This window comes from Myodes glareolus, chromosome 7 (assembly GCF_982192425.1).
Source record: "Myodes glareolus chromosome 7, mMyoGla1.1, whole genome shotgun sequence".
NCBI classification, from domain to species: domain Eukaryota; kingdom Metazoa; phylum Chordata; class Mammalia; order Rodentia; family Cricetidae; genus Myodes; species Myodes glareolus.
The window spans coordinates 51,225,754-51,251,690 of NC_142032.1; the positions used below are offsets into that span (position 1 = coordinate 51,225,754).

The 25,937-nt window shown below is 40.4% G+C and overlaps 1 protein-coding gene and 1 long non-coding RNA gene across 7 annotated transcripts in view; one reads left to right on the top strand and one right to left on the bottom strand.

Moving 5' to 3' along the window:
• The first annotated feature begins 722 nt into the window (after positions 1-722).
• On the top strand, positions 723-24,955 carry Ms4a7 (membrane spanning 4-domains A7). 6 transcript variants are annotated; one of them, XM_085693642.2, is made up of 7 exons: positions 723-856; positions 15,619-15,774; positions 18,120-18,254; positions 19,579-19,635; positions 20,850-21,056; positions 23,591-23,692; positions 24,784-24,955. In XM_085693642.2, exons 2-7 carry the CDS (start codon positions 15,679-15,681, stop codon positions 24,844-24,846), a joined length of 660 nt encoding a protein of 219 aa, XP_085549768.1. In that variant the 5' UTR covers positions 723-856; positions 15,619-15,678; the 3' UTR covers positions 24,847-24,955. The 6 variants fall into 6 exon arrangements, with proteins under 6 accessions (XP_085549768.1, XP_087764236.1, XP_048298654.1 ...); XM_048442697.3 differs by lacking the exon at positions 723-856 and adding an exon at positions 1,551-1,704; XM_085693640.2 differs by lacking the exon at positions 723-856 and adding an exon at positions 1,612-1,704 and having other exon boundaries at positions 15,553-15,774.
• LOC148121409 (uncharacterized) overlaps positions 10,018-25,937 on the bottom strand; it is a 73,810-nt gene continuing 57,890 nt past the window's right edge. The window contains exon 2 of the long non-coding RNA XR_015738374.1: positions 10,018-12,186. This is a non-coding gene — a long non-coding RNA (uncharacterized LOC148121409). The remainder of the gene's footprint in view (positions 12,187-25,937) is intronic.

Below are 25,937 nucleotides of genomic sequence, written 5' to 3' on the forward strand. Positions count from 1 at the left end.
AATAAATAGTTTAAAAATAATAAAGTCTTTCAAGAGAGAGTGAGGTAATATTTTAAGGAGTCATGTAAAGACGGGAAATACATTGACCATCTTTATCATGTGTATGTATCATGTATAGTGCTTTGTTGACTTTGAATTTTTTTAATGCTAATGAACAGAGAACAGCAGCTGCTGAGAGACATTGGAGTGTGGGAGGGACTGGTGAATTAAATCAGCCTATATACTTTAGGAATGCCTTAGTTTCAAAGTAGAAGTCGGGCAATGTGTTGCATTGGGAGAGAGGTTATGCTTTTGTTTCCAGAGGAAACAAAAAGCTCTGGATTCCTTCAAAGTTAATCAAGATCAGATTTGACTGGGGAAGAGCTCCTGAGAATCTTGGCTACAGACTTGAGGGGAAAAGTCAAAACAGTTTACAAGACAGATGATGTATGAGCTGATCCCTCAACATGGGAACAGCTCTGAGACTGGGTGAGACATGATAAATCTTATTGGCTACAGAGTCCTCAGGACTTATTATTACATGCCATCGGTTCATATGGATGAGTAGAGATTTATGTTACAGTTTGGTTATACAATCCAACCAGACTTCTAAAGTTGAAAGATGTCTTTTACCTACTCAACCATAAAACAAAAAAAAATCTTTAGCTAACTTGTGACACACTGCACATTTTATACTGTGTTAATACAGATATATGTGTTCCCTTTAAACGCAGACACCAATAAAGACAAGGAGCCCAGGTGACATAGCCTCTTGGAATGCCTCTGTTGCAGTTTCCTCAAAATCCTACACACAAACAACTTCAAAGCTGCTAACCGAGATGGTCCAGCCTCACAGACTGTCCAGTCAAGACTTCAGGTAAGCTCTACATTTTCCCATCACACAGAGACTAAACAGAAAATAATACAACTAGCTCTCCTAGGACTTGGCCATTATTCCAATTTCCTCAGGGTCCAAAGATGCTGTTGCCCCCAGACAACAGGAAGCATTTTAGAGAACATGACACCCACATTCCCAAGAGGTGAGGTGGGTGGTTTTTGGTCATTCAGAAGATTATGGATGTTTGTCATCCTTTAGAGGGGTTGGTTACAAGTTATTATTGGTAAGGGCTAGGAATAAAAGACTGAATGAAGATTAGAGTAGAGGGTTGGAGAGATGGCTCAGTGGTTAAGAGCATTGCCTGCTCTTCCAAAGGTCCTGACTTCAATTCCCAGCAACCACATGGTGGCTCACAATCATCTGTAATGAGTCTGGTGCCTTCTTCTTCTGACCTCCAGGCATTCATGCAGACAGAGTATTGTATGCATAATAAATAAAAAATTTAAAAAAAGAAGATTAAAGTAGATTCAGGGATCTCTTTCTGAAGGGAAAAAGGGGAGATGGAAGTAGGTGCAGAGACCCATAGCTCAGCACTGGGCCAAACTTCCAGAGTCCAGTCATAGAGAGGAAGGAACAATAATATGAGAAAAGGGATCAAGACCACTATGGGAAAACCCACAGAAACTGCTGATCTGAGCTAGTGGGAAATCACTGACTCTGAACTGACAGCTGGGGAACCTGCACAAAACCAAACTAGGCTTTGAATGTGGCAAAGTTAGCCATTTGGATAAGAAACTGCCCTTGCTTCAATTGCTGACTGTATGCTGTACAAACTGAACAAAAACAGAACACAAAAGAAAGCAACTGACAAATTTTACCAAGACAAGGTAGGACCTTTGTTCAAAATTATTGCTCATCAGAAAAGTATGTCAGATATTCTAGGCCTCTAAGTCCAAGATGGGCATCCCAACATTACATAGGAACCTTGGATGAGCTGTTTAGTCAGCTAGCTGGTTTTTTTTTGTCATTTCTATAGTTTCAGAAGTTGCTTGTTCTGCACTTCCTATTTATTCGGGTAATATTATGTTTTTTTTTCAAATCTGTGATAGAGAAGAAGATGAAATAGTTATAGTTACAATTTTCTTTGTTACCGAATTCAGAAATGAAACTCATAAAAGAAGTATAAAGTGTATAAAGTTGAGAGACACAAAACCTCAAATTGTTTATTTAAGGAAATGTTTTGAGGTCTAAAAAGATAGTGTTGGGTTAGTAATGCAAGTTACAATAAAAAGTGGTTTAGGTGTAAAACTTTGAACTCATCAAGATAAGATAGATAAAAGAGTAATTTCTCCAAATTTGTCAAATACAAGTGGACTGAAAATTGTAAATGTTATTGTTACCTGATAATTGTCCTTTGTGTATATTTTTTAACTTTCATTTTATTTAGACAAAAGGGGGAAATGTGGCAAATATATAATTACACTATGTGCTAAGCAGGAAGAGTAGATTGCATTTAAATGGATGTTTACTTCTGCACGTAGGCCATGCAGAGGGTGAAAGATCCTTTACCTGGGCAGTCTTAGACCATTTAAGGAGGAAATGAAGGCAGAGAAAGCATATGTTGAGAAGGAGGAGGTTGGAGATTTTTCCGACTCACACCCAGGGGTAGGACAGAGTTCATGTGACCAACGATATGATCACCTACAGAAGATCCACACAATAACAACACAATTTGATAAGTCGCCATGGGGCAACTTAACAAGGCTCCACCCCTAGATGCAGAGCTATGGGCAATTAATGGTTTTTGAAAGGAGTATTTGTCTTCCGCAAGGATGAGTCCACTAATAGGCTATCCAGTCTCAAGTGATCACATGTACATATGAGTGACACTGAATGGACTTGGCAGGTTGTATTTACATACACACATACTTGCATTGTGTGTATTTTATATACATATGTACAAAGTATTTCATATATTTGTACATATGTGTTTGTGTATATACAATATTAATGATTTAAAAAGAGACTAGGAAGTGGAGGGGCAAAGGGAGAGTTGGAGGGGTAAAAGCAATGTAAGCATAGTACTCACGTATGAAATTCTCAAAACACTATTAAAAGAAAAGGAAACAAGAACCTAGCAGAGAGCCTCAGTAATGGCATCACATATGCTTTAACAGCCTGGAGAATGTTGACACCCAGCCAGAAGGAGCCAGCTAGAAAAGACATTGACTCTCCCTTCTCTCTTCTCATGCCTGTCCTTGACTCTATAAAGAACTCAGAAAACTAGGAAGGCGAGGTGGAGAAGGTAAAGAGCATCCATTTTCCCTTAGTCCCCATGCTAGGGATCCAGTCTGCAGCAAACTCAATCTAAAGAAGAAGGGCTTTAAGCAATAGCTGGTTTTGATTCTTATATAAGATTGAATGCTAGTTTTCTGGTTAAAAAGAACTTACTTTAGATTTTAACAAGAGTGGGGAATTCTCCACTAAGGGCATCCAGAAAGGACAGTTACAGAGAGAATAAGGTTGTCTCTTCAGATATCTTGAGTTCATGTTACTCTAATATAAATAACAAGGATTTTGGAAATTCAAAGGGAGAAATGCAAATTCATAGCAGGCTAACTCGACTTTTTAATATATTTTATTTATTAGTCTAGGGTTTTCAAAATCTTTTAAATGAGTATGGAAACCTGTCAATTTTGTTTCAACTTTTTATTGTTTTAAAATTAACTCCTGTTTTAAAGATTTAATTATTTTTAATCATTGGTGTGTGTGTATGTGTGTGTTAGTATATGCACATTGAGTTCAAATGCCCTTGGAGTCTGGAGGGGTCAGTCCCTCTGGAACTAGAGTTACAGGCAGTTGTGATATGAGTGCTGAGAACTGAACTTGGGTCTTCTGTAATTGCAGCAATCTGTCTTTTAACTGTTGATACCTCTCTCCTCCGGCCCCTTTCTGGCATAGTTTTAAAAACATTTGCTTGTGTGTGTGTGAGAGAGAAGTGGGGAGTTAGTTGTGTTTTTAAACTTGACTCATGTGTGTGGTCAACATTTACCTTTCAAGACAATGACATGGCAAAATGCACCTCAGTGACATTTGTTTTATCTTTCAATCTCATGGCACCCTGTCAAATCTGATGAAGCTTAGAAATAAACTTTGATCAATACTCTTGTTTCAAACAGCTCCATTTGTGTTATCCATAGGACTAGCTTTTAGTCTGGAGTTGGTATATAGTCTGAAGCTTGTAGCATGAATTCTCATAGGTATTGATAATAAAAACCCAGAGTCAGATATTAGGGATTAAAAGCTAAGAGATCAGAGAAGCAGTGTAACCAGTCACTAAAGAGATCTTTACCTTTACCAAATCCTCAGACCAAAGGGGCAATCCTGATCTCAGACGGCATCCTCTGACTACAATGGGTTTCTGTCTTTTCCCGCTATAAATTCCTCTCTCTACCCAGCCATATCCCTCCTATCTCCATCTCCTTAGTGCTGGAATTGAAGACATGGGATCCCAAGACATGGGTTCACTTTTGTGTAAGCTTTGTTTCTCTTTCAGACTGGATCAATTTTGTGTATCCCAGGTGGTTTTGAACAAACAGGGATCTGTCTGCCTATGTTTCCCAAATCCTGGATTAAAGGTGTGTGCAACTATTGCCTGGCCTCTAGTGGCTTAGCTCTGCACTCTGATCTTCAGGCTTTATTTGTTAAAAACAAAAGAAAATATCACTACTTTTTCCCTTTTTTGCCTAAAATTTAAAACAGAAAGCTATAACTATTATAAGAAAAACTATATACAATAAGTACAATAACTATATACAATATATACAGGCAATAAATACATCAACAATGTCTAGTCCATTTGTATTTTACAAATTCAGAGGAAAGACTCCATTATCTATTCATCTTGGTGAGTCTAAAGTGTTGTATCTAATTCACTTTCTATTTTAACTTGCATTACCAATTCAAAATCTTTTTATGTCTCTCAACCTTATATACTTTGCATTTCTTTTACAAATTTCTTTTCTGAGTCTGGTAAGCAAGGAAAACAATAACTATGACAATCTAGTCTTTAACTCCATCAGGAACCAGAGAAGAAAATAATATTAACTGAGTAAGCAGGAAGTATAAACAAGAGACTTCCAAAAAATGTAAGTAATGACAAAAACAGCTGTCTGTCTGGTCAAGGTTCCTCTGTAACATTGGGCCATCCATCTTTGGCCTACAAGCCTAGAATATTCAACAGACTTTTCTATGAAGCAGAATTTTTGAAGGTCTGTCCCACCTTGACCTGGCAAGGTTTTGTAGTCACTTTCTTTTGTGTCCTGCTTGTCAAATTTGGACAGCATACCAACAGTAATCAAGGCAAAAACACTTTCTTGCCTAGTGACATTCCATGTGGAGGTTCTTCAATGGCTATTAACTTCTCTGAAGTAGACTGGTGCTGCCAAAATCAGATATGTCTCATTGTCATAAAAAAAGAACCTACATTATTAAGATATTTTAAATGTCATATTATGTAGATCTCTGAAGTATTTGAAAACAGCCCATATATCTAAACCATATATTTTTGACCTTAAAAACATACAGAAGATGACTACAAATTTAATTGGAATAGGTGACTAATTACTAACTTGCATTTCCTTATTTATCCTATTTTTCTTCAAACCTCTGAAAATCACCTCTCCTATTCAAGTATCATCATGGTCATGAGATTCAATATTGATTGTATCTTGGATCCAGTTCTCCAAAGGCACTGTTCTTGCCTTTAAAGGCTTAATTATCTTTTTTACTGAGAATTAGCATTTTCTTTTTTACTTGTTATTATTGAGCTATATATTTTTCTCCGCTATTTTCCCTTTCTTCCTCCTCCCCTTCTACCTCCTCACATAATCCTCACACTTCCAATTTACTCAGAAGATCTTGTCTTTTTCTACTTTCCTTGTGGATTAGCTCCATGTATGTCTCTCTTAGGGACCTTTTTTGTTGTCTAGGTTCTCTGGGATTGTGAATTGTAGGCTGATTTTTCTTTGTTTTATGTCTAAAAGCCATATATGAGTGAGTACATATTTTATTTGTCTTTCTGGGTCTGGGTTAGCTCATCAATTTGATGTTTTCTAGATCCATCCATTTGCTTGCAAATTTCAAGATGTCATTATTTTTTTCTGCTGTGTAATACTCCATTGTGTAAATGAATCACATTTGCCTTATCCATACCTTGGTTGAGGGGCATTTAAATTGTTTCTAGGTTCTGTCTATAACAAATAATGCTGCTATGAATATAGTTGATCACATGTCCTTGTATGATTAAGCATCCTTTAGGTATATACCCAATAGCTTTATTGCTGTGTCTTGAGATCGATTGTTTCCTAATTTTCTGAGAAATTGTCATACTGATTTCCAAAGCAGCTGAACAAGTTTGAACTCCCACCAGCAATGGAAGAGTGTTTTCTTTGCCTCACATCCTTCATATAAGTTGTCATCAGTATTTTTCTATCTTGGCCACTCTTACAGGTGTCAGATGAAATCTCTGAGTTGTTTTGATTTGCATTTCTCTGATGGCTATGGATTTTGAGCATTTCCTGTAGTGTCTTTCAGCCATTTTAGATTCCTCTATTGAGAATTCTCTGTTTAGGTCTGTACTCCATTTTTATTAGATTATTTGTTCTTTTGTTGACCAACTTCTTGAGTTCTTCTATATTTTGGAGCTCAGCCCTCTGTCTGATGTGGGGTTGGTGAAGATCTTTTCCCATTCTGTAGGCTGCCATTTTGTCTTAATGACCAGGTCCTTTGCTTTACGGAAGCTTCTCAGTTTTAGGAGTTCCCATTTATTAATTGTTTCTCTCAGTGTCTGTGTTATTGGGGTAATGTTTAGGAAGTAGTCTTCTGTGCCAGTGTGGTCAAGGGTACTTCCCATTTTCTCTTCTATGAGATTCAGTGTGGCTGGCTTTATGTTGAGGTCTTTGATCCACTAGAACTTGAATTTTGTGAATGGTGATAGATATGGATCTATTTTCATTATTCTGCATGTTGATATCTATTTATGCCAGCACCATTTGTTGAATATGCTTTTTTATCCATTTTATATTTTTTGCTTCTTTGTCAAAAATCAGGTGTTCATAGGTATATGGGTTGGTATCTGGGTCGTCGATTCAGTTCCATTGGTCCTCCTGTCTGTTTTGTTTTTTTTTTTTTCCAATACCAGGCTGTTTTCAGTACTGTAGCTCTGTAGTTTGAAGTCAGGGATTGTGATACCTCCAGAAGTTCCTTTATTGTACAAGATTGTTTTGGCTGTTTTTTTTTTAAAGTCAGAAAGATTCAATTATTAGTTGTCTAGATTCTGAATTTGGTTCATTATATTTGCTGCTGACATCAATATTTGAAAAAAATCAGTTAAGGCTTCTTTTCAGACCTGTATGACTTTATTAAATTATAAACAGAGACTGTTGGTTGGTTTCCTGGCCACCTAGACCTGAATAATTACACAGAAACCATATTAATTACAATACTATCTGACTTGTTAGTTCAGGCTTCTTATTAACTAATTCTTATGTCTCAAATTAACCCATTTCTATTAATCTGTGTACTGCCATGAGGCTGTGGCTTACCAGTAAAGGTTCTGAGTGTCTTTCTCCTTTGGCAACTACATGGCATCTCTTTGACTCGGCCTACTCTCTTTATATACCTTTGTTTGGTTTTTCACCATGGTTTTAATCTGCCCTGCCATAGTCTAAAGCAGGTTCTTTATTAACCAATGGTAATCAAACATATTCACAGCATACAGAGGGAAATCACACATCAGTAAATGACTCAGTCTTCTTTCCTACTTCTTCAATTCTGTCCCAAGCATTCAAAACTGCTGAATGGCATAAAGCCATATGTTGCTATGATACAGGGATACCCTTTCTATATTAGCATAATCTCCTCCAAGAAGTTGATCTTGAAATATTTTCATGCCTCTAGCTCTACTCATGTGTTCAGTGGTCTCAGCCTCTTCTTTCAACCAGGTCCTCCATTGTAATTGTGGATCAGGCTCCAAGACTGTCATAGCCAAATCTCTCCAGTCTTTAGGAATAATTCTATTACAAATTGACCATGAGTTTAACATCTGCTTCACAAAAAGTGACTGCATCCCATATGAAACTATCACTTCTTTCAAACTCCTTAAATTTAACATTACCACAGGAGTCCATTCAGTTCTTACAGAGCCTTGGGTATATCTATCATTTGGCAATTTCTGTAAGGTTACTGGATCTATTAAGGTTGGTTGTTTGACAATCTTCATCTCTAACCCTATGATGCAATGATGAAATTGGTTCTCTATTAAGTTCCTCTGTCTGAATTTGAATATCTCTATGATCTGTTTGATTAAGTTTTTCTAAGGCCTGTATCTTAACATTCATACCAAGCAACTTTTTAAGAGATAAACTAAAAACTATCAAAAGGACAAGAATTATCAAAATAATAATTAACAATATATCAATCCCAGTTGATTATTCTTTCATTTAATTGTTCCACATTTTAATCATGTATCATGTACTCAAACAGAGAACTAACTTTTCTATATAGTAATTGTGACTTCCATTTTCTAATGTGGGAAAAACTCTCATTTAACTAATTCATTGCTTTAAAATTCCCAATTTTCTCACCAAATCTGCCACCAATAACAATGAAGATGTGAGACTTATTGCTGCTGCACAGAACAATAAAGGCCTGATGGGATTTCAAGGCAGTTGCCTAGTTTGGTAGCAGCCCAAGAACAGGGTCCAAGGAAAGCCCACCAGGAGGGAAAGATGGAAAACCTAGCCAGTAGGGCAGTGACTCTGGCCATGAGTAACTCATGCCTATACCAGTGGCTGCAAAGCCACAGGCAAATGGCTTTTTTTTTTTAAAATGAATTCATGCCCCAAAAGTTGGGCACCAGATGTTGCACAAATTCTAATTGTTCTTAATAAAAACCCACAATCGGATATTAAGGGATGAGATATCAGAGAAAAAGAGTGACCAGCCATTAGAAAGACCTTTTGCCTCTACCAACGCTTGGACCAAAGGGGTAATCCTGTCTTCAGACTGCCTCCTCAGACAGTATCCTCTGACTGCATCCTTAGACTGCATCTTAAGACTGCACTGAGCTCTGTCTCCTCCTACCTTATATTCCTCTCTCTTCCCAGCCATATCTCTTCCTGTCTCTATCTCTTCAGTGCTGGGATTAAAGGTATGCGACTCCCTTGTATTGGGATTAAAGGTGTGAGTCAACACCCCTGGCTCTGTTTCTTTTTGATACTGGATCAATCTGGTGTAGCCCAGGGTGACCCTGAACTCAGAGATCCATCTGCTTCTGTCTCCTGAGTCCTGGGATTAAAGGTGTGTGTCACTGCTGCCTGGCTTCTAGTAGCTTAGTTCTGCATTGTTGTCTTCAGACAAGTTTTATTTACTAAAACAAACAAAATATCACTACAGGCACTTCTTTATTTTACTACATGTTCTCAGTTCTTTGAGAATTCCACACAATGTGTTTGATCACATTCACCTTCTTCCAACTCTTCACAGATCCACCCCTACCTCTCTTCCCACCTAACTTTGTGTTCATTTATCTTTTTCTCAACAAATCCAATATTCTTCAATATATGACTTTAAGTGTTACATCCCTGAAGGAAAAAGACTTCCTGGTAGATGGAAACCAAGGAATACCTCTAAGTGTTACAGCTCTGAAGGGAACAATATCCTGGCAGTCAGAAGTTAAGGAATGCCTACAGCTTGGAAGGAAAAGCTATTCTGGAAGAAGTGTTACAGCTCTGTTCCCATGAGGGATAGTTTCCTCAGAAAAGTGTCAACAGTCCTTGCTCTGGGAGAGGTTTCCCTAATCCAAGTGTAACAACTCTGCTCCAGCATGGGAGAGTTTCCACAGTGGAGTTGTTACCTCTCTGTTCTGCTCTGTTGTGCTTCAGAGAAGTGTTACAGCTGTGCTCAACTCCCTGGGAAAGTTTCCCCCATGAAAAGTGTTTCACCTCTGCTCTGCTCTGACTTCGCCCCACTTCCCTCTGTAGAGAGCTGTTAGACCTCTGCTCTGCTCCAGTGAAAGTTGGTCCAGCTCTGCTCTACTAAGGGAGTTTTCCAGTGGAAATGTAGCAGTTCTGCTCCACTCTGGGGAGAGCTGTTACATCTCTGCTCTTCTCTGGCAAAAGAAAGTCAGTACAGCAAACTTCACTCAAGAGATTTATTGGGAGGAAGGAATCCAGGAGAGTGGCTGCCTCTGTCTGAGTGGAAAATAGATTAATAAAAAAAATTGGAAAAAGAAAATCCCTATTCTATAAGTGTAGGCTTGTTAGATGCTTAAGGAACACTGTGTCCATTCCCATCCCAACCTGGTTCTCAGAAGATTTAAGTCAAGATCAGCAGTGGATGTCTCAAACTGCATGGCTCAGACTCACATACCTTAGATTTTACCTACATATACATAAAATAATTATAATATACTGTGATTAGCCTGTCTGCCTCACTTATGGTGCAATGTCACCATACTTCAGAGAATGGAAACTTTAAGCTGACAAATACTTGTTTTTACAATTATCTGTAAACAATTCAAACCACTTCGGACTGTGAGTAATAAAATCACAGAAAGCAAGACTCCAGATAAAGGGTGGGGGCTATCATATGGAATTAAAACAAAACAAAACAAACAAACCAAATTAATTTGTGCTTATGTTTACAGCAAAGTCATGCTTAGGGCCCATATAAAGCCTGGCCACTGGTGGTTTTATCTTCTCAGAACTTCTTAGGGACATGATAATTTATGTCCACAATGGTTGTAGCTTCAAGTATACTAGTAGTTTATGAACATCCATCATGACGTTGGTATCTCCATCTTTCTTATCATCTCTGCAGTATTCCTCTTCTGCTTCCTTCTGCCATTTTATCGGTGGTCTTCTTTTAGACTAATGCAATGCATGAGGTTTGGTTTTCTGTATTTGTTTCCATTTTTAACTTATGGGGGGATTTCCTTTTTATTAAAAATATTTTTATTGAAAATAAAATTTTGCTTTCCTACAGTATTTTCTGATCACTATTTCTTCTCCAGATATTCCCCACCTCCCTACCCACCCAACTCCATGTCTTCTTTCTCTCTTTAGGAAACAAACAGGTCAATAAAAAAAGAATAAAATAAAGAAAACAAAAAAACAGAGAAAATAAAAGAAAATCACAGGAAACACATACACATGCATAGACACACACACACACACACACACACACACCCCATAAAAACACAAGATCAGAAACCAAAATGGATAAGCAAAAGACAAGAAGGTTTAAAAATGTGCCTGAGACTCCACTGGAAGAAACCAGTATTTCTTTTGTGAGCAGTTTTTGAGATTTACTTCTGAAGAGTGGTTTCCAACTAGCTGGCAATTATCTCCATTTCCAAAAGCTCTATGAAGCATTTTGCCCTCAAAAATGTTTGTTCTCTGGGCAGTGGTGGTGCACACCTTTAATCCTAGCACTCAGGAGGCAGAGGCAGTTGGATCTCTGTGAGTCTGAGGCCAGCCTGGTCTACAAGAACTAGTTGCAGGACAGGCTTCAAAGCTACAAAGAAACCCTGTCTTGAAAAAAAAAAGTTTGTTCAAAGTCAGAAGCTGGAAAGGCAACCCCAATAGGAACAGCAACGGAGTCTCCATAGGCTCTTTCAGCTTACAGAGACCCTGAGAAAGGACTGCTGGCAAACTCTCCCAAGGAGGACATTTCAAACCTTGAACTTAGCTTGGGGAGGGAACTGGAAAACCCCTGACTGTGTCACTGAAGCATTCTTAGCCCCATGAGTCACTTGCCCTTCTGGAACAACAAACTCTCGATCCATTTGGAGCTGACTTTGGTGCAGGGTCAGAGATCTATGGATCTCTTTCCATTCTTCCACATGAAGCCTCCAGTGTGGTCATCGCCATTTATTGAAGGCACTGTCTTTTTTCCATTGTAGATTTTTGTTTGTTTGTTTGCTTGCTTCTTTGTCAAAACTCGGGTGTCCGTACTTGTGTGGAGTTAGTCTAGGTCTTCAATTCTATTATAGATTGAGATGTCTGTTTTCATGCCAATACCATGCTATTTTTATTACTATAGCTCCGTAATACAAATGGAAATTTGCAACGGTGATGCCCCCAGCAGTTTTATTTTTTTTTTTGAAATTCAGGATTTTATTAGTTACCCTGGGTTGTCTTGTATTTCTACATGAAGAATTGTGCTGGAATTTTGATGGGGATTGAACTGAATCAGTAGACTGCCTTTAGTAGGATGGCCTTTTTCACAATATTAATCCTATTGATCTGCGAGCGTGGGAGATCTTTCCATCTTCTGGTATCTTCTTCAATTTCTTTCTTCAATGTCTAGAAAGATTGCACAAAGAAAAATTTGAAATTATCTCAAGTCCTTCTGTACTGTTGTCATTAGAAATAATTCTCTTTTATAAACTTTTCCCCTCCTTTCTTCTGCAACAGCCAGAGGATCAAATTATTAACATCCATGCCTCATTCAGCAGATAGAAAGACAGATTTAATGCAACCAATGTGCTTGCTTCACCCCACATAGAAATGCAGGGAATTAGTTCCAATGGGACCACAGTTCTTTGTTTCTTGAGAAACTTTTATTTTGTGTTTTTTTTTTTTTTTCCCAAACCTCAAAATTCAGAAAGGGGAAGCAGAACAGTTTTTCATTTGCCAACTGCTTGTAATTACCACAGCTTCACATCTTGAGTAATCATGAATACCTTCCGGGGAAATCACAGACTGCCTGAGTGTCGAAAGCAGACAGTGAAACTTCTGGAGGAAACAGCTGGTGGAAGGTAGTTCCCTGAACCTGAGTGAGCAGGCATAGGAACACAGACAGGGCTGTGCGGATAGGTAAGCGCTTTCGGTTGGCTTAGAACTCCTGGGGGAGATTGTGCTTGAGAGAGACAGGGAACTAGATTTGCATCCTGTCCTTTCTGTTAATCACCTGCATGAACTGGTAACTCTGATGCTCTTTTGGGGCCTCTGTTTACTTACTTGTGAAAAAGCACACTACCCTTAGATTTCACTTGAGATGTGAAGGGATGTCCTTCCACAGTTTCCCACTGTTATCATCCGTTCTTACAAAACTTGTTCTCAGTGAAGATTGGGATAAAGCAAATGTTCAATTTAGAAACTATAATTATAATCTAATATTGTAACACAGAAAAGTATTGTGCAGAGCTGCTTGCCTGAATAGTAGGATTAGTTTTGAACCTTTTTCAAAAGCTCTGGTCTACTTCCACTTCACCTCGTTATAATGAAGTCTGGAGGACAAAGCATCCTCTCCGTTATTGGATTTGGAACAAATGATGTCAGGCAGCAGACATAAAAAACTCAAAAGTAAAAACCCTTGCATTATGTAGAGTTGTTCCTAAAATAACTTTACATATCCAAATTTAAATGCAATAGCTTAAATTCTTTAAAACACACACACACACACACACACACACACACACACCTCTACATGCTATCATAAGAATATGATTTAGTAGATAAAATAAACATAAATCGTACAATATTTCAAAGTACACAGATGTTTCTTACAGCATTGATCATGGCAGTAAAAAAAAAAAAGAAACAACCAAAATGTTCAAGAACATGTGCTGGGTTTAATGAATCTAGATATTCATTCATTTGGGATTTTCAGAGTTAAACTCTGCTTACATAATCGTAGCATTCTTACCACAGACGTGTGCAGTTCAGGGGCATCAAAGCCATTCGTGTTGTGACACCCTCACCACCATCCAACTTCAGAACTTGGTCATCTTTACAAAGTGGAACCAAAGCCACTAAACAGCTACTCCTCAGCCCTTCCGAGCCCTTGGCAGCTGCCACTCCACTCTCCACAAAGCTGAGCAGTCAGGGAACCTTGTAAGTTGAACCGCACAGCATCCGACATTCTCTACCTGACTGACTTCACTGGTTTTGTTTTTGAGGTTCATCTATGTCGTGGCATATGTCAGAATCTCGCATTTGGCTTTTATACTTAAGGCTCTTAAACTAATTAGTCAAAATGTCTACTGACAAATAAGTAGAAAGAAGCTCTGAATGCACGGAACGACCGTTTGTACAGTGTTATAATTTGGGTAAAATCACAAATAACGAGGAGGGAGAAGTGAGGAAGGAAGAACATAAACTGTGAACGGGGGATTTCAGATTCACTCGCGAGGAGTCAGGAACATCCAGATTCGTACACACGGGTTTTTTTTTTTAATTTACTTACTTACTTATTTGTTTATTTGTTTGTTTGTTTTGAGACAAAGTTTCTCTGTAGGTTTGGAGCCTCTCCTGGAACTCGCTCTTGTTGACCAGGCTGACCTCCAACTTAGAGAGATCCACCTGCCTCTGCCTCCAGAGTTCTGGGATTAAAGGCATGTGCCGTCACCACCTGGTGCAAACTTTATTTTCATGTTCATAAGAAAAACAAATCGATCAATTTTAAAATAACAGAAAATAAAGGCACAACATTGACAGGCTAGAGAGAATCAACCAGGCTTATAGTTCCTAACACAGCACTTAGAATGGATAAGATAGAGTTCTTGAATATGAAACCTGGAAAACCCAGGAAAGAAATCAGAACCAGGGAGATTGGTTATTAAGGTTGACTGGAAGGGATTGCGTTGATGTATTTAACAACAAGAGTCAAGTCAAAATCCAGGTTTCCCAATATGGGAGCAGTTCTGGAAAGAAACACTTTTAACACACGTCCCCAAGGATCACAGCCATGCCTAGGGGCGGACTGTGAACTCGTGAGTGACAGCCGGTGCTCCAGGTACAAACAGCATTGACATCCACAGCAGTGCTGTCCCTGTCTCCCCCAGCAGAAACAAGATTCTGGGGTTCATTTTGGTACTGTTGATCTGGTGGAGCACTGTTTTCTTCTGGAGTGGAACTGTTGATATTGGGAATGAAGAAGATGCAAGGTGAAAATATCACATAGAGGAAATTATTGTCACACAGAGGAAAATATTTATAGCTCCTGAGCCCAGTAGATACAGCCCAGGTACACACAAGTTAGGCAAACAACAAACTAAGGATAATTATATTTGCTACAGTGTATTATTAAACACATGCGATGCAGCAGGTAAGTGCTTTTTGTGACCTTCAACTTATTAGTTCTGAGTTACTAATATATGAAATGTAGTTAACATCTAGAATGTGAGACCCTTAGAAGGATTAAGACCTTTGGTGTTCAAGTGCCTGGAATTTAACGTGAGTTTTTTAAAAAGTGGTGCACATTCTGGATTAGGTGTGTTCTTTTTGTAGACAGAAAAGTACTCCCCGATAATTTAATGGAGAGAAAATGAATAGTGAGGGGTTAGACAGCATAAACAGCTTCAGAGTGAGGGTCAATGTGGTAGGGGGCACTACTGGGGAAGCAGGGGCACACAAGGTAGAGAAAGGGAGCTGAAAGCAAAGGCTTTGTGGGATGGGCGTGAGGCGAGTCCACTCAGGACTGCAGAGTAAATTATGCTTGGATTACTAACCTCCAAATTGTGGGATGCCTGGAGATGTTTGCAATTTTCCCCAATAGCATGTTTCTTTTTTATCATGAATGAAGTGCAGCAAGCAAGCTAACTCTCCTAAGCTCCCCCTGAAACTCGGTTCCAGTTTTGTTTGTAGAAAACAAGCCAGGCTCTGGTCATCACACCCTGGATGTACCCACTTCTCATAGAAAGAGAAACCATCCTTCACTCCCTACAGTCTCTGGTGCCTGTGTGTGTCTGTCAGTCAAGCCCTAGGAACTGATGAGTTCAGTGCCTCTTCTAGCATCGTCAGCATCACGCTTCTGCAGCTTGGCATCAAGAGCGTTTGGGGACCTGCCTTCCAATGGACATCGTTATTCACAAAAGAAAGGAAGCTGGACACATGGACCAGAAAGATGACCTGCTGGTTGCTGTGCCTAAGGAAGCCACAGTTCTTGGGGTAAGTTCATCTTGTTAGAAGGAGAACACAAAGACTGTGTCCAGACTATGGAGCTATAGTGGGTCTGAGCTAACCAGACTGTGAAATTCAACTGTTTTAGAAATTGTACTCTCCTAGGGTTTCCACTTAATTAAATAATTAAAAATTAAAACTACTTGTGCCTTTTTCACCAGAACACTGCATAATTAAGAAATTAGTTTCTTCTCGTTTGCCTTTCGTGCAGCTAAGTTCCGCCCTGCTATAGGTCCAAAGCAGTTTCTTTATTCATTAACGGTAATCACAGCATACAGAGGGAAATCCCACATCAAGAGAGCATGGCATTTGTCTTCTCCCTCTAATTGTTTTATCTTCCATCTCTTTGACCACTTCCCCTCCCCTAGTAGTGCCTCTTCTATTCTCATGTTTATGTATATATGTATATATTTAAATGTATATTTTTCATAGTAGAGAAAACACAGTATTTGTTTTCTGAGCTTGTCTTATTTTATTTAGTATGATGATCCTTCATTCCACCCATTTCACAATAAAGGACATTATTTTACTCTCCTTCATGGATGAATAAAATTGCATTGTGTATAAAGACCACGCTGTGTTTTTCTGCTGAAGGACATCTAACTCGGCCCATGCCTTGGCTATTGTGTAACAGTGAGCTTGGATGTGCAGGCCTCTCTGTGGTATGTTGACTTTGACTCCCCTGGAGATAGACCCAGGAGGCATGGTCTGGATCATATGCTGCTTTTAATTTAGTTTCAGCTGTTTGAGGAAGCACCATGTTGATCTCCCCGGGGGCCACACTGGTTTACATTCCCAGCAGCGTTTGGCTGTTCCTCTTTCCTCACGTCCTCATCAGACGTTAGATCATTTGCTTTCTTGATGATAGCCGGTCTGACTGGATTGAGAGGGAATCTGACAGCAGCTTTTATTTACATCCCTCTAATCAGTCATTAGGATGCTGTGTTTCCTCTAAATATTTGTAGTCTGCCTTTATTCCTTCTTTTGAGAATTATGTATTTGGTTCACAAGCCTATTAATTGGTTGCCTTGTTTTTCTTAGTGGTTAACTTGGGGGCTTTACATAGGATATATGTCATCAGTGGCTTCCTTCCATTTTCAGACTCTCCCTTCACTCTCATGCTTGCTTCCACTGCTAGGCAGAGTTTTGTCATTCCGTGCGATCTTTTCAATTATTCCCATTGTTACTGAATTATTGGGCTTCTTCTCATAAAACCCTTTCATCTTGAAGTGTGTTCCTGATGTTTGACTCTAACAGCTTCTGGGCTTCAGTTCTTACCCTGACATACTTGCTCTATTCTGAATTATTTTTGTGCAAGTGAGAGATGGGGATGTAGCTTCATTCTCTGACATGTGGGTTTCCAGTTTCCCCAGTGACATTTGTTGAAGACAACACCTTTGACAAATATTAGGTGGCTATAACCATGCGTGTTCTCTCTCTCGGATCTTCTGTTACATTCCAGTGTCTCCCATCTATTTAATCACAAATCTCTATCCCTGATGGGCCCCATCCTTGATAACATGCTCCACCCCACTTGCCATGAAACTTGTCTTTACAAGGCGCATGTAAGATGTAAGGGTCTGCCAGAGTGGCTGTCATTTACTTCATGCCTGCCTCTTGGTACATGGGTAGTCAATGATGAATTGTGGTAATAGATGACATCTCTTTCTTTTAGGTTACATTATCTGGGTGTGAATTACAATACATATGCACCAGTGAATAGAAGGACAGATTCTCATTCAAACTGGAAAGGCCAAACAAGGTTCCTGGTCTTTTGACATTTGTGCAAGTTTGTACAACTTAACTCCCTCATGTTCCTCGTCAGTAACACAGATGTCACGAATACTGCTGAGAATGCGGGCACCTTAAACATGCAAACTAGCCTGACACCTGGTGCTGTGACAATCACATGATTTTTAAATTCAAATGACAGATAAAAAAGGACAAGTGACAGCACCAGAAATATTATTCTCAACAGCTCAGTTGAAGCTGAGGCCTACATTGACACTTCTCTGCATTCACCTGGCTGGACTCTAGTCCATACAACTTCTCCCAGTGACTTTACAAAAAAATGAAATGGTTTTTGCAGTAAATTTTTAAGTAATATGACTTTTGCACAATCACTTCCTGAGTTCAATAAGCCTTCCAAAAATTAAAACAAGTAAATTTTGGATTTTTCTCTTAGAGCAGACTTATTTGTTCCTTGAGTATTCCCCCTTTTAATACAGAAAATCATAACATATTTTACACTCCTGATAAGTCAGTTTGTATTCAAATAATCCTTTGCATCTACTTAAAGAATGTTCTAGAAACCCCTGTCTTGTCTGCTGCAGACCATCCAGATACTGTGTGCCCTGACGATTGCAAGCTTTGGGGGCATTTTTGTGTCAGCTTCCTACTCTTCCTACATCAACCCAGCAGCCTTCACCACTTCGTTGTTCGGGTACCCATTTGTTGGATCCCTGTGTGTGAGTAAAGTATGATCTCCAAAGGTGTTTATACTTCTTAACTATACACCAGGCACTAGTGATAAACTAGCTTCCTCTTCGAGAGGAACGGAGGCAGGAGGAGGCCATCTTAACACTCCTGTCATTATCTCATGCCCTGTCTCTCCCATTCAAAAGTCAGCACTTCCTGAGTGGTCTCGTTAGAACAGGAGGCAGGGGGAGAAGACAACGCACTGGGTGTATCAGCACATTTCTTACCAGACACCACATCCTCTTAGACAAGGGGGATATTATTGACATCCCTCTCTGAGGTTTTGAAGCGGCTGTTGGTTTCTAGCCAGTAGAAAAGTAATCAACTTCTCAGGTAGAGTGAGAAATACTGACCTGGAACCTCTATCAGACACCACAGTTGGCAGACATTTATCTCAGTAATGACAGAATTGTTCATGGGAAACAGAGGCATTCTTATGCTTGCAGTAACCCTGAACATCTGCAGACTTCTTGGGCTTCTTGTCAGATAATGGCTCACGGGCAAGGATCCTACTGGATCTTATTTCAGGGTAGCTAAACCCGATGTATACCTCCTACCAATGATCATTTCTCTTCAATAGAGAATCTTGTAAAACTGAGGGAAAGGGGAACATTCTTGGAAGATGAATTCTACAAAGGGGTTTTAGTGACCATGGGCCCTGCATGAGAACAACTACACAGTGTGCAAGAATGCCTGTTTCTGTCCCCAGAGCACAATTTGTTGTGGGGTTAACTGTGTAACCATGGTGGCAGCCCCCACATTTCATTAGGGAATCTACTACTAGTTCATTTTTGATTCTCATTTTCTGTGGCTACACAATACTCATGCCACAAGCATAATCAGTGTTCCAGCTTCCCAGACCACCCACCTTTGCTTGCTGGGCTCCTAGTACCACTATGATCAAGTACTGCCTTCTCAGGGGCCACAAGCAAGGCTTCATGTCGTATCTTGTCTTCCTGATTTGCTGAACTCATTCCATCTACACCAACAGCTTCAACTCCATATTTCTCTGTCCCTTGTTACATGAGAGGCTCATTCCTAGGTGTTTCTGCTGTCCTTCTTGTCTTCATATTGTCTCAGTCCCCCCTTTCAATATTAGTAGTATCTGCCAGGTGTTGGTTGTATCTTGCCTGCAGCAACTGCTGTTTCCCAATAACATAAACGCAACTTTCCTGAGATGAAGATATGAAGCTTCCCTAGTAATATGGACACATCATTCCTGCAGGGTTGTCCCCCTAGAAGTTTCTCATTGCTTTTTGCGAGTGATTTGAAAGCAGCTTAGGCCAACTCTTTCCTTTCTCTCTTTCTGAACAGTTTGCTTTTGTTGGATCTCTCGCGATAATCTCCGGGAAAATCCCAATCAAACCCTTTGTAAGTATAAAGACCATCAATCTCTAGTTGGTTGTAATAGTTGAAACCGCATAGTTAATTGTTGCAGTTCCAGCTCTCCAATGCACAGTTTGGGGAAACAAAGTTCAGAACAGGTTAGGGAGTGTATATTCTTCATCTGGCCCACTGACACACTTGGGACGTCACTTCTGAGTGAACATGTTCATTTTCCACATATGATGGGAGGAAAACTGAAATCCAGAGTCGAAAGGGACTTGCCTGGTCACACATCCAGAGAGATTAGTAACAGTTGAAATGGGAGTCATTTCCTGATTCCAAGCCCAGAATTATGACCCTACCCAGTGCTGGGAACTCTCCAATCACCCCATAACCCCTGGGTTTATACTGCGGCTTCAGCCATCAGGAGCAGGTGCCAGCACCTAAGTCACCTTTGTGTTCTCAGCCATAGCTGGCCGGACCCTGTGGCTTCTGGAGTCAGGGTGTGCCTTTCCCACCTGGGTGGGCATGTGGCCGGAAGAGCAGCAGTGTTACTGCTTCCTCTTACTGTGTTTTCAAGGCTACTGCCTGCTCCTTGTGTTGTCTGTGGGTGGGCATAGCTAGCACCACAGGGACTAAGCCCACACACCAATACTTCTTGCCCTTTCTTGGGCAGAAAAAAGAAGTGCACATTTGTTAGCTGATTGTCAGATGAAAGTACATTCTCTTCCCGTAGGCCTGATCACCTCGTAGCGACTGTATTTATTAAAGGGTCTCAGGATTACAAAGGTGGAGAGCCACTGCTTTAGGATATCCAAGCTCTTCAGTTTGCTTTCACTATTCTCTAAAGCCGCTTCAAGATGTGAGGTAAAAGTATAGTCTGGGTTCTCCAGAGGATGCCAAAGGCCATATTTTAGGAGGTCTTCAAAGGAAAGTTCTAAGAGCATTGGACAAGTCAGTGGAGATCCTAGCAGCAGGCTGAGGAGTCCCAGCTCAGCATTCAGTGTCATAGAGAGTCAGGAAGCCAGACTGTGAGGAGCTGCTCACATTATCCCATTGAAGACACATTTTCTGTCTCGTGAAAAACTGCAGAGTGCTGAGCAATACAAAGACAAATTAGCCATAGTCTCCCTGATGAGAGGCCACAGATTCTATTAGAAACAACTCTGGGAAGGACCACTGCAGTGTAATAGGCAGAGGGAACAGAGCACCCTGACCTAAGCTGGCGATGAGAATCCAACACAGAATCTCTCTTCCAGGCACTGAGCAGCCTGGCCTCCAATGCAGCAAGCTCTGTTGTTGCTGCCATTGGCCTCTTCCTCCTCACCCATAACCTCATAGCCCTGGGGACTGCCTCTCCACGCTGCAGTTCAGAGAAGAGATTTCTGGGCTTATTTCTTTATTCGGAATCCCACTATTGGATGAATGAAGACAAGAACTGTCTCCTTGCTTATGTCAGTGCCATGGTAAGCGATTCCAGGCCAAATGTCTTGGCATGGAAACCCCCAGTCTCTCACCTTTGAGTAATTTCTGCTTTTTCAGCAATCTCTGGTTTTGTTGGTCTGACTGTTCGGGGCAGACAGGGGAAAAAAAAATGAGTATGACAGAAAGTTAGCAGATTGTGTTGGGGATGTAGGAAGCATGGGGGGAAGAGGGAAAGAGGGGAAGAAGGCGGAGAGTTGAAGAAAATACAATGGAGAGCTTTAAATCACAATAGGCAATGCTAGGCTTTGTTATGCGTGTTGAACCTGAAGTTGGGAAGCCCTTTGTGGTTGTTGCCTGGAGCTGGAAAGCCCCACCCATTAGAGATGCTTGCCTTTTAGTCACTTGTATTCTGAGACTTGCAGCAGGTAACATGCTTAATTTCCTCAAGTGCACATCTGCTCAGGACTGGCAAAGAGGAAAGGGGTAGGAGGCAGTTGACCCGTAGACATGACTCCTGTGAAAACCATCAGTGTTCCCGGGCAGAATTTTCTTGTCACCTTTCACCCAAATTTGATCACCTACTGATAGTGACAAGCCTGGCTGAGTCCATTTTCTAAATGTAGGGTAATAGTATCTAAACCATAATAAGGAGTCTTTTAAAAATGAAGATTGCTCCTTCATGACTTCTCCAAGCGGGAGCAATGAGTGACCAAGCCAATATCTTTCATTCCCTTGTGTCCGTCTGACTTAGGAGTCTTGGAGAATGTGTGGAAGTTTTTGGACTCACATCCCTCTGAGCCTGGCCATGTGAGTAGATCAAAAGTGTTGACCTGGCACCTTGAGGAAGTGAAAGAGCAGAGACTTATTTGGTTAGAAGTGAGCATGAGAAAGCCCAGGAGGTCACACTGCAAGACAAACCGGGTAAAGCAGTGAGAGAAGGGTCCTCTCATTGTGATCCTGGGGGGTTGCTTTAATTAAGATTAATTTTAGTACAACAGGTTATTTCCTACTCTCATATAAGGAAAGCCGAAAAGAACTTCCGTAGCATCAGAAAAGATGCAGCATGGCAGAGTAAACCAACTTCAAAAGGATACTAATATTTAATAAAAACAGCATTAACCCGAACAGAAGTAACAGTGTGTGTGTGTGTGTGTGTGTGTGTACTTAAAACTGGAAGAAAATAAAAACGAGCTGAAGGAAGGAAGAAATAAAGATGATGTAGGTTGCAGAAGCTAATTAGGATTCTAAAGTCAAATCATCAAAGCAGAAAACTGGGGGAGTCTGCACAGAAACAGGAGCTAGAGACGAGGACTGTTAGTGCCCAGGTAGGGTTTGGGGTTGTCAGACTTGTCTGCACACACCAAGAGCCCTACAAATGTAGTAGAAATAGAGATTGAAAGTCATTTGACTTGTGACATCAGACAAGGAAATGGTACTCAATGCCCCCGGAAGTTTCACGCATCCCTGCCCTCAGCTCACTCAACCCCATGCAGATGGCTAACTAAACCCACAGTTCACAGACACCAGGCAGGGCAGGGGTGGAGGCTTCTAATAAAGGGATTTTAAAACTGCTGCTGTATCCCTGATACTCCTCAGGTCCTTGCAAAATCAGACGTAAAGAAGCTGTCTAGGGACATAGCAATAATCCCCACTTATAAGAATCTTATATATTGAAGACACACACTCGTACTGTCACTATCACATATGCACTTAAACTGTATAATGATAAACAAGAGAAATGTGAGGGAAACACTCAGTCCTGTTGAGTGCTGTATGAAAGCAGGCTGAACAAGCCAATAAGCAATGTCCTTCCGTGGCCTCTGCTTCAGCTCCTGCCTCCAGGTTCCTTCCCTGAGTTCCTGCCTTGACTTCCTTCAGTGACTACCTGGAAGTGTAAGCTGAAATTAACCATTTTCTCTCTAAGGCGCTTTTGGTCATGGTGTTTTATAACTGTGACAGAAGCCCTGAGTAGGACAAAACCAAACCTGAGACAAGGACAGTGTGATAAAAAGGACAGGGGGAGCTGATAAACAGAAACCAGGACGAGAAACGACAAAATCTTAGAGATTCAAAGCTGAGGTCAGTGAAGGCAGATTTGATGCACCTGAGGAAATACCTCATGAAATCATATCAAATTTGAGAGATGGGAGTGACAGACTCTGAGGTGACAAGGAAACATGGAGTAAGCTCTCATAGAAAAGTGTGGGGGACAGACACTATGAAGAAACAATTATCTGAGGAATTTCCAGAATCGGAGCCGTGAAATTGCACGCTGAAGGAACCCAGGGAAGACCCTACAGGGCAAGTAAATCTGAATGCGCACCTGAAAACAGGCTGAGTGAAAAGTACCAAGGACAAACAAGATGGTGAAGACCAGCAGAGCCGATGGCCAGTCACTCTTCCTTCTCATCTCTTTCTGATCACTAAGAAGAGAAGAGGATTGAGCCATTGTCTCTGCTCCTTCTTGTCTCCATTGCTGAGTGCTTCAATGCCCCGCCCTGTCCCACCCCACCCCCTCTCAGTAGGGCCCAAAGGCTTTGTGTGGGGTCCCACCCAGGCTTGTGCTGCTTTTCAGAGCGGGCTGGTGTTGATGCTCATCTTCACTGTGATGGAATTTTTGCTAGCTGCGTACAGTTTTGTCTTTTGGTGGAAGCAAGTCTACTCCAACAAGCCTGGGGTAAGTACCTTGATATCTCTGGGACACCTGCTGTGCCCCCACTCTGAGCTGCAATGATGCAGGCTCAAAGGATCCGATGGAAAGTGACTTTAATAACGAAAATAAGTGTTCAGTGAATTGTCACCTGGAATCAGATGCAAACACTTTCTTATTATTCTTATTAAATATAAACCCAGAATCAGATATTGTGGTAAATGCTAAAAGATCAGAGAAGTAAAGGATTCAGCCACTAGAGAGAATTTTACCTCGACCTAATCCCAGACCAAAGAAGGCAAGATCTTGTCTCTAGTAATCCTCAAATTGAATGCCTTGAGCTCATGTCTCCTCCTGCCTTATATTCTACTCTCTGCTCAGTCATATCCCTTTCTGTCTCCACCTTCCTAGTGTTGGGATTAAAGGCATGTGATTCTCAAGTACTGGGATTAAAGGTGTATACCACTACGGCCTGGCCTCTATGGCTAACTAGTGTGGCTAGCTCCACACTCTGATCTTCAAGCAAATTTTATTTGTTAGATCACAAACAAAATATCAACACGATCAGATAGTGCCTACAGGATAGCAGCGCTGATAGAGAGTCCGCCCCATGAAACTAGCTGGTTCTAAAAGTTCGCTCACGAAATTTCATGAATGAACCAGAATTTATAAAAAATATGTGGGGAAGTTTATACAGTTTTGCTCTTATCGTGGACACTGACATTGTCTCCATGGCCAAGCCCTGGCTAATGCAATTTTACCAAGACGTTACTCTTTCGTTTGTTTTTCTGCTCTTTCCCTTGCTTCCTCTTAGCCTTTTATGTTGTAATTCCAATCTGTTTTCATTTCTCCTAAATGTTACACGATAGAAAATGTTATAATTTGAACGAATTATGATTCAACATCAAAGTTACTATAAAGCAACAAGATGAGAAAATGGAGACTGAAATTAATATTGGTGCAGTTACATATTATGATAAAGTTGCAAAAATACTACTATAAAATATTACTATAATATGTATTATATTATTGTATTTGAGGGAAATAAATGAAAACATTTTAAACCCTGCCCCGAAAATCAAAATGTTCCAATCGATTAATAAATGTTATCCTTCTAGAGTACATATTTCATGCCTGAGTCACAAGATCAACTTGTCAAAAGCAGTTCATTGGGGCCATGAGTAGGAAACACAGCAGAAGAAGGAAGAAAACCAGTGCTCATGGCAGAGCACGGCTCATCGTTCCTGAAATCTCAGCCTTGGGAGATCCAAATAAAGCTTCTGAAGAAAAGCTTTCCTGTAGTGCTTTCATTATGAGCCACTTCATTTCCACTGGAAATCATTTCCTCAAAATCCGGTCAGCAAGATTCTAGGGCCCAACATTCTACAATGACCACAGACTTCATAGCTTTTCCAAAGAGAGCACACAGACAGTGCTTCGTCTGTCTGACGTCAGACGAGAAAGTGTGCAGTCCTGTACTGATGGACACTGATAAGGTCATGCAGCTGGGCAGGCTCCTTCTCGGTGCTGCTTGCACATTCCTGTTGCTTAACTGTTAGACATTATGCATTACTAGGCCATCTGACAGCCTTTGGAAATGTGGCAGTCTGTGCAAGGACCTGGGTTTGATTTCCAGCAATGAAAAATAATAATCGATCATACCCAGGCATGATGGTTCACACCTGTAACCCCAGGGTTTGAGAGGCTGAAGTTCAAGGTCAGTTTGGGTACAGAGTGAGACTCTGTTGCAAGACAATGACTTATTTCTGTCTCACTTAATGACTTCACATATATTCGGAATGGGTATTGAATGTGGGACCTTGCACACGCTAGGAAAGAACTCTTCCACTGAGTTAGCAACCCAACATATTGGCTTTATTTTTTATTTGAAGACTATAATTAATCATGGTATACTCTCTCATCTAAGTACTAGATTGAATAAGCCATTGGATGTAGAAAAGCAATAGCAACTTCAATCCTGGATTGGAAAAAAATCAACATTGCTCACCCAAGAAAGAGAACTTCCAATTTTGCTGCCCAGAAACAAATGTGTAACTGAAATAAATATGCAAGGTTTCCAAACATGCCATGGAAATGCATACAAGCATAGATCATTCTCTTACATGCCTGAGGACAATAAAAAGACAAGTAAAATCTATAGAGAACTCAGAAAGCAGAGTGCAAAGAGAGCTGATCTCTTTTTCTTGGATTCATTTTTTAACAAGTGTGTGTGTGCGTGTGTGTGTGCGCACACACGTGTGTACATACATGT